At 33.5% G+C, this 16,041-nt stretch overlaps 3 protein-coding genes across 3 annotated transcripts; all 3 read right to left on the bottom strand.

Annotated features, from left to right (window-relative positions):
* Nucleotides 1-2,658: 2,658 nt before the first annotated feature.
* On the bottom strand, nucleotides 2,659-3,740 carry LOC130936693 (uncharacterized). The gene is made up of 2 exons (XM_057866824.1): nucleotides 3,536-3,740; nucleotides 2,659-3,459 (listed from the first exon to the last, which is right to left on the bottom strand). Exons 1-2 carry the CDS (start codon nucleotides 3,695-3,697, stop codon nucleotides 2,908-2,910), a joined length of 714 nt encoding a protein of 237 aa, XP_057722807.1. The 5' UTR covers nucleotides 3,698-3,740; the 3' UTR covers nucleotides 2,659-2,907.
* Nucleotides 3,741-10,589: 6,849 nt separating this feature from the next.
* LOC130936380 (GATA transcription factor 15-like) lies at nucleotides 10,590-11,708 on the bottom strand. Its single transcript, XM_057866444.1, has 3 exons — nucleotides 11,459-11,708; nucleotides 11,229-11,328; nucleotides 10,590-11,141 (listed from the first exon to the last, which is right to left on the bottom strand). The coding sequence occupies exons 2-3, from the start codon at nucleotides 11,322-11,324 to the stop codon at nucleotides 10,911-10,913; spliced, it is 327 nt and encodes a 108-aa protein (XP_057722427.1). The 5' UTR covers nucleotides 11,325-11,328; nucleotides 11,459-11,708; the 3' UTR covers nucleotides 10,590-10,910.
* Nucleotides 11,709-13,058: 1,350 nt separating this feature from the next.
* LOC130933625 (endoglucanase 25-like) lies at nucleotides 13,059-15,064 on the bottom strand. Its single transcript, XM_057863247.1, has 3 exons — nucleotides 14,677-15,064; nucleotides 13,591-14,535; nucleotides 13,059-13,510 (listed from the first exon to the last, which is right to left on the bottom strand). The coding sequence occupies exons 1-3, from the start codon at nucleotides 15,062-15,064 to the stop codon at nucleotides 13,059-13,061; spliced, it is 1,785 nt and encodes a 594-aa protein (XP_057719230.1).
* Between the last annotated feature and the right edge of the window lie 977 nt (nucleotides 15,065-16,041).

The raw sequence follows: 16,041 nt of genomic DNA, 5'->3' as shown, positions 1-16,041 counted from the left end.
GTGTTGAATAATTTTCACAATATTATAATATACTTCAAATGTCAATATTCAACCAAAACACCAATTCTCTTTCCATATTAAAAATAATTTCTGTGATGTATCCTCTCTTCTTTTTATATTCTTTGGTTTTCGTTTTCTATCATTAGTGTGAAGATTTGTATATGATGCAGTAAATGGAATTGAATTGAATCAATAAAGGATGAAATGAGAAGGAGGTGAAATCAGGAAAGATGAGAGAGTATACGTTATCTAAATATATATCATATTATGGAGTGATTGAAGTGTATTCTTGTAATGTAAGTTAGCTGTTATATATAGAAAGGCTTGTAACAACTCTTTAACTAATTTAATACTCTAGAATAATACTTATTCTTCTAATAGTTAAGCTAACTATTTTCTAGTGTATTACATCTCTTTGATTTTGATCTTTTATAGTCCCTCTCAAATTAAGAGTGGAATATGAACACATTCAAAGTTTAGTATAAAATTTATTAAAAAATGTAACAGCGAGTGACTTTATAAATATATCCGCTACTTGGTCTTGAAAAGGGATATCAGTGACAATTTTTTTTGAGTGACTTGATCATGAACAGAGTAGAGATCTAATTCAAAGTGTTTAGATTTGTTGTGCAAGATAGGATTAGCAGCAAGCAAACAAGCATTTTGGTTGTCACAATACAAGGTTAGTGGAGCTATGAGTGAGACATGCAATTTTGTAAACAGATTCTGTGTCCAGATAAGTTCAGATTGAGCTGCTGCTAGTGCTCTAAACTCTGCCTCTGTACTCGTTGTTGTTTGTTGCTCTTCCGAGCAATTAAATTTGTGCCAAGGTATATGCAATAGCCTGTTACTGATTTCCTATCATCAGCATCAGCACCCCAATCTACATCAGAAAAAGCAATTAAACGCAAATCAGAACAAGGAGAAAATAAGATTCCTCGATCCATAGTCCCTTTAATGTATATGAGAATTCGTTTTAAAGCTCTCCAGTGATGGACTGTAGGACTGTGCACACATGAATGTTGTTGACAACAAATGTTAAATCTAGTCTTGTGAGTGTGAGATACTGCAGTGCACCTGCAATTAATCTGAATAACTTGGGATCTTCAAAATGTGGAGAATCATTAGCACTTAATTTGGAGGAAGAAACCATAGGTGTAGTAGTAGAGTTAGACATAGTCATATTAGTTCTTTCTAATACCTAAGTAACATATTTCTTTTGATGTAATAAAATTTGATTATAGTTGATATAAGTGGCTTCTAAGCCAAGAAAGAAATTGAATTTTCTAAGGGATATAGTATCTATATCCATTTCTAAATTTCTGGCACCATATATTTGCATAGACAAATTCTAAGGGATAAGCATACATAAATGTAGAATCAGTAAAGGAAAATTGATGTAGTTTTGCCATAGAATAGAATTCACACACTGTAATAGGATTAGAACAAATTGAATATGTAATATAATTTTTGTTAAGATCTTCCAAGACAATTTTAATAGAGGGATCGCCTAAACATTTATGCCACATATCCACAGAATTATTTGAACTAGTAGTAGCAGTCAATGCTGTTTTATTTGTTACACACTTGGAGATAGTAGCTATCCCTTGAAGTAGGTGATTCTTGGTAGCCTGATCACAAACAAAACAATGTTGAGGCCAGAATTTTAAAAAACAGCATTATCAGCAGCAAACTTTGATACACTAAGTAAATTGAGTTATTTGTAGCACAAGTAACAGATGATTCAATTTGAACGAAAGATCTGATTTAGAATCATAAAGAATAGATGAACCTGAATTAGAAATGTGAATACCTGGATTATTACCTATGTATAACTGGTCTGAACCTGTTTGAAATTCTACAGATTGAAAAGATTGCTTGCTTCAGTTGTAATATGGTGGCTAGCTTCTGAGTCAGGGTACCAAGCTGAGTTTTGCATTGATGAAGAGGTTGAAAGTGCAGTTAAGAATGCCCTTGGTTGATGGAATGAAGAAGGTGGAGCTCGTGGTTGATATGATTGAGCTGACGATGAAGCATTTGGTGATTCATAATTCTAATCAAACCGATAATAACAATTCCAGGCAGCATGACCAGTTTGATCGCGAATTTGATAGAATGATTGATTGTTTGTATTATTGAATCTATTCTTTCTGATAAACCTGCCACCTCTTCCTCTTTTTGGTGGATTGTTCTTTGTAAAATTCTGATTTGAAGGCATTGTTGATTGAGATAAATTGACAATTGAGATTGAATGATCTGGTCTTTTAGATCGATTTAGCATTTCTTCATATGCAATAAAAAAAGATTCAACCTCCACTATTGTAATTTTTTTTTCCAATTTTGACATGATTGAACCAATGTAAACATTAAGTTTATCAGTAAGACTATAAAAAATGACCTATATGTAGTCATCTTCAAATAATGACGAGTCAAGACAATCATTACATCTATTAACTGTTAAATTCTTATTAGATAATCTATTGTATTTAATTATAATTTTACGTATTTGAGTTGAAATTTCAAACTCTTGCTTTTATTGAGGTAGTAAAAAAGACTTCATTGTTGTTAACAATTGGCTCTGAATACCATGTGAAAATTTACATATGATGTAGTAAATGAAATTGAATTGAATCAATAAAAAATGAAATGAAAAGAAGGTGAAAACAAAAAAGATAAGAGTACGCGTTCATATTATTGATTGAAGTGTATTTTTACAATGCAAGCTAACTGCTATTTATAGAAAGACTTGTAAGTTATAACAACTCTCTATAACTAACTTAATACTCTAGATAATACTTACTCTTTTAGCAGTTGAACTAACCGTTTTCTAGTGCATTAGACCTTTCTTGATCTTGATTCTTTACCATTAGGGAAATTACTTTGATTGATTAGGCATTACATAGAGATTTAAAAATCTTCGCCGCGAAGTTGTCTAAGAATCCTGGAATGAGGGGCATCAGGGTCACCACGCATAGCATTTTGCCGCCATATCTCAGTGGCCCTCCTCAGAGAATCCTCCGCCGTGTCCAGCTGCTCCGGCAGCCACACTATTACACCGCCACTCCCCACTTCCCTTCTTGAATCCGCCGTCCTATCTGATGCACGACTCAAAGGGTTCCTCGTGTCCGCGATCTCCAACTCCGACAAGGGCGACGCCTTGTGGTCTTTGAAGTAACCTCTGTCATCCTCTTCCTGTTCCTTCCGGCTCTTCTCTTCCGGAAACGGAGCTTCGTCTATACCAGCGGTGCAACTCGCTTCTTCCAACACGGAAGCTTTCGAACTCTGCTGCCGCTTCTGTTGAAGGCTAGGCTCCAATGGCTGGTTCACCCCAGTGCTCTTCAGTTTCGAAGATGGTTCAGTTGGAGATTTTGGAGTCGCCGCAAGAGGATCGTCCTTTTTGCTCGATGCATGATCCGTTTCCACAAACTTGGTGCTGCTTGTATTATTACTCTCTGTACCCTGCAATATTCATATGAATAGTGTTAACTACTTAATTTTGATAAAGTAATTTGAATTTGGTGTTATTATAGCTTACTTTGGGTGGTGATTGGTGAACTTTAGGTCCAGCTTCTAATTCTCCCGAATGAACTTCAGGGTCTGCTGTTCTGCTACGTGTGGCGGAGCATAAGCCTCGTTGCGATGATTTCCAACACCATCTTCTTGCTGCTGCGTATGCTAATGCTACCCTTGATTGCATCTTCTTCTTGTCTCACTTGGATTTGGTAACTGACAGTGCAATGTTTCTGTATTCGGTTGTGGGTGCTATCACTTTAAGGAATGATTGGGGATGAAGACAACACTCCTCGGACTTTCTGGAATTTCCTCCAGGACACGTGTTCCAAGCTGTTTACGTGGCATGCTTTCTATGATGCCACGCAGACTATAATTAAGTGATGTCTTTTCTAGAATACTCTCTGCCTCTGGAATGTGGAATTTGGTAAAATATATGGTAAAGATGTTGTTTTAAAGATGTGCTATGTGGCAAAATTTGAACCACACATTCTAAAACCACACTTTTAACTTAAAACCGTAGCCCTTTACAAAGAAAAGCGTCACCTAATGGAAAAAACTAGTAAATTAGAAGATTTAAGAGAAGAAATAATTAATCTATCAAAATTAATAGATCAAAAACTAATGATCTTAACTAATGTCAATTGTAATGACACTGAATTTTTAAAATCAATACAAAACGATTTTTTCCAAAATCTTAATTTTACTTTAAGTTTTATTGAAAGAATTCAAAAACCTGAAAAAACTTATATTTCGCACGGAGTTTCAAAAAAATGTTATCATGGAGACAATTATCCCCATCTTCATCATACTTTCAATCCACAATTAAATTCTATAATAGATATGCTTGAAGAAATATTAGTTTCTATAAAATTTCAGAAAAATAAAGAAAAAGAAGAGCCTAATATAATAAATAAAATTGAACAGATACTTGATAAAAATTTCCAAAAAGAAATTTCTAAGAAAGAAGAAGTCCAAAATAAAATCGATACAACAAACCTAAAGGTTAGACCACCTCTAAAACTATGAATATTGATGAAAAATTAGAAGAAGTTACAATGCTTTTTAAACAATTAAAAATGGCTCAAGAAGACAATTTTATGGAACAAGGTTTTCAGATTAAAGAAGAACCAGAAATTTCTGAAAGAGAAGAATATGTTTTAGACTATTCAAGTGATGATGAACCAGTACATCCAGTACAAGTAAAAGATGAAGCTGAAACATCTGGGAATAATGATCAAACCCAATTTAAATGGGAAACAGGTTTTGAAAATTATGCCTTCAAAAAAGGATTTATAAGCAAAAATTCAAAATATACTAAAATACCATCAAAATATAATCCTAAAATTCAAGATCTAGAAGGAGAAAAAATGCTTGATCTAGATTGCAAAAAGAACGAAAAAGAAATTTTCGAAGATTGGATGAACTCTTTTCTATTAGAAGCTTATACAAACCCAAAATTAAATGAATTATCTGAAATGGATATCTGGAATTTCATAGGTTTCCACACTAAAGGAACTATAAGAAACTATATGTTATCAATAGATAATAAAATAATAGAAGAATTAGCTGCAAAAACAACAGCTTATGATAGAATAGCACACATAATGAGAGTTCTATACAAAGAATTTTTTGGAAAAAATGTCATAGATCATAGAAAAGAAATTTCTGAAAAAGAGTATTTAGAAGCAAAAAATCATTTGGCCAATATTCAAATATTCGATCTATGCTATATAGAATCCTATATTTGTGAATATAGAATATATTATTATAAATTAAAAGAAGAAGATAAAAATCATTATCTTAACATGTATATCACAAAACTTCCATATCCTGCTAACGAAATTATTATGGGAAGATTTTTTGGTGGAGCAACATTTGCTATAAGAGAAGAAATAAAAGATCGCTGTATGCAAGAAGCTACTCAGAAAAGATTTAATAATATAATTAGAATTTGTTGTCAAGATAATGAGAAAATTCCTCAAAAATATGGTTCTAGTAAAAATATTCGGAAATACCATCCTTATAAAAATATCCAAAGAAAAAGAAAATATCACTTTAGAAAAAGAAAATATTATCCAAATTGGAGAAAAAAGAGATATTTTAGAGAAAGAAGTATCAATAAAAAACAAAAGAACTATTGCCCAAATAAAAAAGAAAACTGTAAATGTTGGTATTGTCAAGAAGAAGGACATTATGCAAATGAATGTCCAAAAAAGAAGAATAAAAAAGACCTAACTAAACAACTGGAAGTTGCAAAAACTTGTTTTATGGAACCTCTAGAAGAATCTGATGATGAACTGAAATATATTTTTGAATATGTCTCAGAAACAGACTCAGAAACAAACTCAGGAACTGAGTAATAGCGCTACGTTTATCACTATAAAAATTACAGAAAAATTTATTAATGCCTTCATAGACACAGGGGCAACAAAATGTTTTGCAAGTTCAAATATAAGACTTAACTGGAAGAGGTTAGAAAATCCACTAAGAATTAGAATAGCCGATAAATCTATACACAAAATTAATTTAAAAGCAGAAATGGTTGAAGTCTTCATTCAAAATTACAGATTCATTATTCCATCTATATATAAATTAGAATCTGGAATAGATTTAATTATAGGGAATAATTTCCTAAAACTATATCACCCTTTTATCCAAGAATTAACATATATAGTTCTAAAAGCCCCATATGATTCCTCTCTAAATCAAAGGGCAAAATTAATAAAAATCCCAACTACTACTATAAACGAAATTTTAAAATTCAAAATATTTTCGATTTTAGAAGAATGTTATTTGAACCTATATTTCCCGATAAAAATACCAAAAAACGACCTTGAAATCAAAATAGAAGAACTTTTAAATGAAGTTTGTGCTGAAAATCCTTTAGATATTAAAAATACAAACAGAGAATTAATAAGCATTAAGCTAAAAGTTCCTACAAGGGAAATAAATGTTCCAAATAGAATTCCCTATTCAGCTAGAGATAAGGAAGAATTTTCATCTGAATGTAAGGATCTTTTGGAAAAAGGAATTATAAGACTAAGTAAAAGCCCTCATGCGGCCCCGGCCTTCTATGTTGAAAACAATAACGAAATTAAAAGAGGAAAACGAAGAATGGTTATTAATTATAAAAAAATGAATGAAGCAACCATAGGTGATGCTCATAAGCTCCCAAGAAAGGATTCCATTCTAGAAAAGATCAAAGGAGCAACTTGGTTTTCATCGCTCGATGCAAAATCAGGATATTGGCAACTTCGTTTAGACGAGGAAACAAAGAAATTAACTGCTTTTACTTGTCCAACGAAAGAATCAACAGGAGTATTACTCTACGAATGGAATGTCCTACCTTTTGGACTAAAACAAGCTCCAGGTATTTATCAAAGATTTATGGAAGAAAATTTAAAAGATTTAAATGAATTTGTTCTAGTTTACATTGATGATATACTAATTTTTACAAAACAAGATAAAGAAGATCATCTTCAAAAATTACTAATTGTCTTAGAAAGATGTAAGGAAAAAGGTTTAGTCCTTAGTAAAAAGAAAGCTAAACTAGCAAAACAAGAAATAGATTTTCTCGGATTAATTCTATCTACTGAAGGAAAGTTAAAACTTCAACCAAATGTTTTAGAAAAAATAGATTTATTTCCTGATAAAATGGAAGATAGAAAACAATTACAAAGATTTTTAGGATGCATAAATTATATTTCTGATCAAGGATTTTTAAAGAATATAACAGACTATACTAAAAATTTATTTTAAAAAATAAGTATAAAAAAGATTTGGAAATGGGAAGAGAAGGATAGCCTGCAGATTCAAAAAATTAAAGAACTTTGTAAAAATCTTCCGGAACTTTATATTCCAAAAGAAGATGACTATTTAATAGTAGAAACAGATGCTTCAGACAAGACCTGGTCAGGCTGTCTAAAAGCTAAAAAAGCTGAAAAAAGCTTGAACAAAGAAAAAGAATCACTAGATTCTAAACATTCCTCAAAGGAACTACTATGCAGATATATTTCTGGAACATTTACACCAACAGAACAGAGGTATACTACCCATGAAAAAGAAACTCTAGCAGCAATAAAAACTATTAAGAAATGGAGGATTGATCTACTTCCCAAGGAATTTACATTACGAACAGACTCAAGTTATTTAACAGGTTTTATTAGATATAATTTACAAGCTGATTATAATCAGGGTCGTCTGGTAAGATGGCAAATGTTTTTATTACAATACCCGCTAAAAATCGAGTACATTAAAGGAAATAAAAATATTATTGCAGATATATTGACAAGAGAATGGAGTTCATTGTCAACACAATGAATCAAGAAATCCAGAAGCTGGAGCAGGAGCTTGAAAGATGCAATCATTGTCAACAGTTAAGAGCTCAAATTCAATCCATCAAGAAGGCCATGGAAGCCATGAAAGTAACTCAGCAGGCAACATTACCTGCTCCAATGCTGGCAACACCATCAGAGTTCACTCAGCTAAGCGTGGTGGACCAGCCACAAAATCCAAAACCAATTTTTTCTGAAAAAATCCCTGAAAATAAAACTCTGGCAGAAATAGTTAAAAAATCAACTCAGGACAAAAAATATTATGTCATCTATAATGGCCCAATGAAAGGAGTCTACGACGATTGGGCTAAAGCAGCCCCATTCACTCACCAGCCCAAAATTATTCACAAAGGAGGATTCTTGACAATAGAAGAAGCAAAAGAATCCCTTAGAGAATATGAAACGCTCCACCCAGAGCAAATTCTAAGAAGAGCTGACAAAGCTCCAGCCCAAGCCCAAAGGACTCCAGTCCAAGTCCGAACAGGAATGCTGAAAAATATTCCCACAAGGGCCGAAATAAATGACAAGAAAAGGGTCTGCAGATCAAACTGTAGAGAAACCCTTAATCTGGTTCTAAACTGGACTCTAGACAAAAGAGCAATATTGGGATATTATCCCATTAATAAAGAACAGCTAACAAAGCTGGTAATCTTCCCAGAGGCTTCACCCTCTGATACATATCAGTTTTTCCAATACGGATTAATCGATACAATCCTAATCTTTGACAATTTAAATATCATTAAAGAATTTCCTGCAGGTTTTATAGATGCAGTGAAAAAATTTAAAAATATGATTGATGCAAGAGAACCAAGGGATATATCCTTAAAATTTACAAGTAGTCAGCCAATCTTCAATGAAGAAGGAGAATGTTTGATCCCAGCATTTCAAGTAGTTTTCATGTCAGTCTTCCCAGGAGATTTTCAACCAATAGAACAAGTTCAAGATCTATCAATTTATAGCGACGAAGGAAGATTGGCCAGCACATTGGCAAGAGTCTTCGAAAGAGCCCAAAAAATAAACAAAGAATCCAGAACAAGAATAAACTACAAAAGCAGAAACACTCTAATTGTCTCTAGTAAGAAAAACCAAATTGAATCAAGAGAGATGAGACTCCTAGTAGATTTTGAATCAGCATTTTACAACTTTTCTGGATTACTGGAAAAACTTCCTGACGGGATAAGGAGGAATCTATGCCATTTACTTAAAAACAAAGAAGGAATTTATATTGATGATTTATTCCAGAAGGTTGTTAAAACTGAAACACCAAGGCGTAAACCTATTGAAAAACCAGTTTTACTATTAAGGGAACCATCAAGAAAATCATGTTCCTCTAGTTTTCGAATAAGAGAATCTAAAATTAACAGTCCTTTAAGCTTATCCCATTTAAAAGACGATGAAAAAGATTCTGAAATAAGAGAATTGACAAAAAAGATTGAAACACTAAATGAAACCTTAAAAAACAAGCTATGACAATAAATAAAGAAGAAATATATGTGTCTTATCAAAATAAGAAACAAGAACTCTTTGAAAGAGAAAATCATTTGAAATATTTAAGGTTTTCTGAAATAAATCAAAGAGCTTTCAAAGCTTTAGTATTATCTTATAATAATCTGAAAAAAGAAGTTAAAGAATTAGAAAAAATAATAGAATCTTTAGAAAATAACAATGAAGCTATGGCAGAAGATGCGGAAATTTTGATATGAAAGATTTTAAAAAAAATCTTATTTCTTTAAAAGCAATCAAAAGAAATATGAAAACAAGGATAATGGCTATAGCTATAAAAATAAGAAATTTGGCAACTGAATCCTCAGATTTAGAAGCAGAAATCAAAAAGGTAAATAGGAAGATAATTAGAACAAGAAAATTAATACAACGTTTTAAAATTAAAAAATCAGTCAAAAGTCTAAAAGAAAATATTAAGAATAAACAAATTTACCGTGCTCGTAGACTGCACTATCTCCACATACAAAATATGATTGCATTACAAGCCTTTGAATCAAGAATACATGTTCAAAATATTCAAGTAATACAACCTCTACAGGTTGAACCCCTAGAACAAGTACAAACTGAATCTGAACAAGAATTACAAGTTCCTTTATCACCTTTACAAAATCCTATAATCTAAGAAGCATATAAAATGCCTGGTTTAGCAAATCAAACACTACAAGAATTAAAAAATGATTTAGATTTTCAGAAAAGTCAAAAAAGATATTATGAAGTAAGATTACAGAATAGTAACATTTACACAAGAAAGAGAGAAGAAGTGGAACAATTCTGTAAAAATTGTATAAAATGTATAACAAGAGAAATAGAAAAATTGCTAAAAGAAATAGAAGAATTTAATAATGCAAACCCAACCCAAGAAAGATATTTCAAAAACCTATTATGAAAAAATTGGTATCAGAGCCAAGTTAACGATTAAGGGTAACACTTTACATTTAAGTAACACTTTTTGTGACACACTTTTAAAACCATAAAAGACAAAAATCTTTAAAAATGCATCTGTACACTAGATGCCCCCATGGAATTTACATAATTTAAATTTCGTCATGATTAGTGGATAAACTCAAATCATGTTGATTGTCCTCTAGCGGCAGGTACGCATAATAGAAACTTATAGACCTTATTAGAATTTTTTTTCTAATGTCTAATCAATAAATTAAGCCAGTCTTCCCTGTTCCACAAATTTTCTATCTCTTTAAGATAAACAACCACTAATATGTCTGCAAAACTGAATGATGCTTGTTTCAAAAATCTATCCGGTGCTGATAATTAATAATTAATAATCGTTAATACAGTTTGATTTGACAGGTATAAGTTTTGAAGCAAAGAATTTTTACAATTAAACCCTGTGGCAGAGGCAAGATTTACTAGTATCTAGTCCATACGATACATGAATTTGGGATCGTTGGGCAACTCGGTGCCCAGAACAAAGCGATTGATATTATTTTGTCTGCAATGAAAATTGATAACAGTGTATGCAAAAGAAATGAACACAAATGAAGAAACATTTGGCATTTTGTGCTTTACAACCATTGATATGAGTAATTGTGTGAAGTTGTTCTAATAAGCACAAGAAAGGGCCATCAACAATATAGCAGCCTCTTCTTCTTCTTTTAACTTGAATTGACTTCTTCCATGTAATGTATAAGGCTCCAAATTGCAACCAAAATCCACTTCATCATCATGCTCACTTGTTGCTCTATTATTCCTCTTCCTGCTTTTCTTTGCTCCCCCTTTATCCAGGGCTTTCCTCCTCTTCCTGTACCTTAGCCCACATGCATTGCAAAGAGACTGAATAAAAAGTAAAAACAATGAAAATCAATATCATTAAATATCAATAGTCCAGAAATACTGAAAAATCTTGGTTTGTTTGCATACCCTAGGGCCATCTGGACCAGCCCTCCATAGAGGTGTGGTGGTTGTGTGGCAATCGTTACAGCTTCTGTTTGATACTGCTCCAACTTGAACTTCCATTATCCTGTGTCATCATGCTAATTATTAGTTACTTTGCTATTGTTGTTCTTGATGTGATACTAAGAACTAAGGAGGAGGAATAAATGAATGAGTTCCAAGAGAAGCAAAACAAGATAGAGCATCAGATTACTCACTTGATCAAGGTTCAACAATAAAGTTGAATCCAGAAAGAGGCAAAGAAGCCTTATAAGAGTCAATCAGCACCACCAAAAGCTTCTTTCTGATTGAATGTTAATACTTCAGGGCTTTTGGCTATTGACCACTGATTCTCCTGTTGCTACTACTCAGAAAATTTGCACGTTTAAGCCAAGTGAAAGTTTGGAGAAAAAAAAAAAAAGGAGAAACTAGAGCAAGGTCTAGAATACTATAACAATAAGGATAAGACCTCTTGTAATATGTTATATATACTTTCCAGATCGACGGCAAACAGGACCTAATATACAATTAAACTCTTATTTCTGAAACAGTTAAATTAAAATATAAGTACATGTGTGCGGAAATTTTGGTGATCTGTACAAAATTTTAAGGGATGTTCCAGTAAAAAGACAAAAAGAAACAGGAACTTTTCTTTTTCTTTAATGTAAAATAGAACTACAGTTAAATAACAATTATAATAAAAATAATAAAAAGTTCCTCTATATACCAAGCATAAATATACACAAGCATAAATAATTGTAGACAATCATTATTTGTTAATAATTTGTGCATTTCCAACAAACCCTTGTCTTTGAATGAACAAAGAATCCTAAAATTTATATTCCTTTGGCCACTAAACTTTTTTGAAAAATAATGAAAAGAGAATAAAGAAATAAAAGGTAGTTGCTAAAATTGGAATCAGTAACTTAATGGTTCATACTTGTTTGTCTTAATTGGTTGAGCTTTGACAATTCTTTTTTATGTTTGTGTTGAAGCATTGACTCCAATAGTTTTTACAAGCTAATTTGATATTATCATGTTAGCTAGAAAGAATGTGTGATAATATACGGTTTTAATACAGTATCTACAGTCAGATACCACACGGCGACGATGATGCTAGTCTGGCTTCAAATGAAAGGCTCCAAAAGAGACAGCTATGCATAAAAGATGCAATAACAGACAATGTCCGACCCATATATTTGGTATCAAACGTCACCAACAACTTATAACATGATTTTTATATTATAACATTCTTCAATAATGTTTACTTTTTGCCTTTTAATCCCACTGAGCCAACCCCAATAATTAGAATCGTCACAAATGGAAATGACAAAACAGTCGGTCATAAAATGCGAGCTCATATTGTAAACAAATTTAACATATTGTTGTCTTCACTATAGTGGCTATATTTAGTTGTTTTGCACCGAGAATATATATCAAGAAAACACAAAATATGGAGCCGGTACTCTTGTATTTATAACATGGAAACTTTACTCCTGTGATTAAAAACAGGCAGAAACGACTTGAGTCTTGAGTTGATCAGATATTATTTAATATTTATTGTTATTTGATAAGATACATCAAATTCATACCAGACATACATTGTATTATATTGTCATACACTTTGACCCTTCACATGAAACAAATAGGAAGAATACAGTTACCAACATAGTTCTGTATTCCCCTGGTTCTTCTAGCTATGAATTTCAGAAGTTTTCTTTCTTAAAGGGTGGAAAAATGGTTATATGAAATAAATAAATAGTAAAGTAGAAACAAAGATATAATGAAATTCTAATGTTTCTTGCAACTTAAGCAATGTTAGGGAAGTCGAACTGAATAGAATATGGTGTTGTGGTCTATCCCATTATTTGGAGTGGCATTCTGTGACAAAGCCACAAGCGCCGCAACAAGACCCGAATTCCCTGCAAGAGATGGTTCAGTGTAGTTATAGTTGGAACGCAAGTCATTGAAACCATCAAGCTTATCAGGACCACCAACCATGGCTCCTACAATCACATTCGGATTCGGTTTCCTTCGGTCCCTCCACTTCCATCCACCACCACAACCATACTTCTTCCCCTTCTCACTCATAATAGATGCACCCATGTGGTGAACTTCTTCAGGGTATCTCTCTCCAGACCCAACCACATAGCTCATCTTCTCTGGATTCTTCCCAAGTATGTAATCCACCTGAGTCCTAGCAAAATCCTCCAATGCTTCTGAACGGTAGAATTTACCTCCGCACATTATTCCAGGTACGTATAAGGCACCTACCTTGCACACAACAATGTGAGTACTATGATACTATCACATATTTAAAATATAGTATAGTATAATTAGCACTACTTACCCATGTAATCACTATATAGCTTAGCCAAGAATGCTGCGTTCACAACGTACTGAAGAGGGCGTGGATTTCCATGGTTTAACATGATCAACCCTCCTTTTGTTCTGTTAAATTTGTTGGAATTTGGGAGATAAGAGCACACTATGTCATCGATTTTGTTTTGATAATTTTTCAATACTTGTTCGTAAGGATAGCCGTAATCCAAGAACATTCTCAAGCGAGCAAGAAGCAATGCAGCACCAGGAAGCTTGTTGTCCCAAGAAAGCACACTCTGCCGCATGGAACCAACTTTCTCATCCAATTCAGGACTAGTGATAAGATTGAGGTAGGAAGAATTTCCGGTAGCCAAGTACATCCATGTTCCGCCCCACAAGAACTCATCCCAGAAGCCGCTCGAGTTATAGAGAAGCGAAGGCGGATCGGCCCCGCCAGAGTACTTGTCTCCTAATCCTTGCGTGGCGAATCGGAAGATCACGTCTGCTCCATGGATCAGTTTCTTGGAATAGGCCTCGTTATCATGGAAGACGATGGATGCAGCTGCTAGAGCGGCTGCGGTTTCCGCAGCGAGAGCAGGGCAAGTGGTGCAATGCGATGCAGGGCGAGGGGATTGGATTTCCTCGGGACGGATCCAACACTTGTTGTTGTGTTTGGTCGTCGGTGAAGGTAGTTGGGAAGCAACGGTGGTTGTCGAGTTTGCAGAAGCGGTGAAGGTTTTGAGAAGGTAATCGGTTCCCCATTTGATGGTGTGTTTGACATGATGAAGCTCAAGAGCTGATTCGTATTTGTGGTTGTATTCCAGTACGCTCCAACTTAGCATGGTCATGGCGAATGCCGCCGGGAAATTGTACTTGGTGGAGTCACCGCCGTCGTAGTAGCCACCAACCTGCTCGTCTTTCAAACACGAGTCACCCCTCCATGAAACATTGTTGTTCAGAGGCAGTTTTCCAGCTGCATCAAAACAAAAAATTCCCTCTACTAGTATCAAATAAATAATGAATATAAAATACATATTAAAAAAAAAAAATAACACGTATATAATTAGGTAAATACATAGCGACTTATTTTTGTTAGAGGAATATAGAATGATACATTGCTGGGCGTTGAAGAAGAGGAGGGCCTTGGGGAGAGCAAGGGTGTAGTTATCAAGAGTGGGGGAAGATGGAGGATGATAATGTGGCTTGAGCTTGATTATGAGAACGATAATGGCGGAAATGGTTACAAGGCAAACAAGTGTGGAAATGGAACTCTTATTACAATAGAAAGATGATGACTTGGACTTTTCAAGGATGTCCGGTCTCCGCAGCCACCTTTGCTTCACTTCATCAGATGGTGCTTCATACGGCGCCCTATCCAACCCCCTCCTTCGCCGCCGGAACTCTTCCTCCTCTTCTTCTTCTTCTTCTTCTTCATGCCACAGACCATGCTCCTCAACGTTTATTTCCAGTGGACCACCCCATATGTTGTGTTTTCCCGACATTCTCAATCCAAATTCACTGATCATAACATACGCCACCACAATCTTTCGCTTTCATTTGTATGCAGTAGCGTATATCAGGATCACTCTTATCTTTTCACCATCAATCTTCATTATTCTGTCTAATTAAATAAGGAAATATTGCCCTGCAGATTTCATTCTACTTTCATTCTTATCTTTCCTGATTCTCTTTTTTAATTTTGGTACATACTTGGTGTTTCTTCCTCATTTCGAATGCACTCAACTACCGTTTCTCCTTGATTAAATTCCCTTTATGGGATCAAAGATCCACGAATATTTGAAAAATAATAAAAACTAGTTAAAATCAGTTTAAACTTATTTTATTTTATATTAATTATTTTTAAAATACATATATAATAAATAAAGAGTACTCTTAGAGAGCCAATGGTCTAAGTGTACAATAAACTAAATCTTGACCTTTCGGATCTAGAGCTCTGATACCATGTCATGAACCACTCATTCCAAAAACTCAAGTAGATAGGAAAATGTAACACTAATTGTTATATCTCTAATACTGAATCGAACATCTCTAAAACTCCATTCTACATTTAGACCTTGGCTCTATGTACTTTCTCATAAATAAAATATATACTTAAATAAATATCCGAAGAATTTTGTGTTGCACATTGTCATTTTAAAAAAAAAATTATTATATTAAGATCTCTAAATTATATAAAAATAAAACATATAAGTCCTTATCTTATGAATATTAAATTAAATAAAATAATTTAAAATTATTTTCTTTTTAATATCACCGTAAAAATATATGATTCTATAGGAAATTTTGATCCTTGCAAACGAAAAATATCATAATCTCATACTTGAGTTGAACCGCGCGAATTTGATACGCTGATGATAAGAGTGCCAAGAGGAATTGAAAAATCTCACATTTACGACGTAACGTCTGAAAGAGAATTTGGCACCAACACTCAACAATAACACTACCAAGTGCCAACCAC

Source organism: Arachis stenosperma, chromosome 6 (assembly GCF_014773155.1).
Source record: "Arachis stenosperma cultivar V10309 chromosome 6, arast.V10309.gnm1.PFL2, whole genome shotgun sequence".
Classification (NCBI taxonomy): Eukaryota; Viridiplantae; Streptophyta; class Magnoliopsida; order Fabales; family Fabaceae; genus Arachis; species Arachis stenosperma.
This window is presented reverse-complemented; position numbering and strand designations above follow the sequence as displayed.

Bases quoted from the DNA above. Each gene is read 5' to 3' on its own strand.
- LOC130936693 (XM_057866824.1), bottom strand. From the start codon at position 3,697: ATGCAATCAAGGGTAGCATTAGCATACGCAGCAGCAAGAAGATGGTGT. The intron at 3,460-3,535 runs GTAAGCTATAAT...TGAATATTGCAG, and splicing joins TTCACCAATCACCACCCAAA to GGTACAGAGAGTAATAATAC.
- LOC130936380 (XM_057866444.1), bottom strand. From the start codon at position 11,324: ATGGAAGTTCAAGTTGGAGCAGTATCAAACAGAAGCTGTAACGATTGC. The intron at 11,142-11,228 runs GTATGCAAACAA...CTTTTTATTCAG, and splicing joins CTGGTCCAGATGGCCCTAGG to TCTCTTTGCAATGCATGTGG.
- LOC130933625 (XM_057863247.1), bottom strand. From the start codon at position 15,064: ATGTCGGGAAAACACAACATATGGGGTGGTCCACTGGAAATAAACGTT. The intron at 14,536-14,676 runs GTATCATTCTAT...GTTTTGATGCAG, and splicing joins CTTCTTCAACGCCCAGCAAT to CTGGAAAACTGCCTCTGAAC. The intron at 13,511-13,590 runs GTAAGTAGTGCT...TGTGCAAGGTAG, and splicing joins GCTATATAGTGATTACATGG to GTGCCTTATACGTACCTGGA.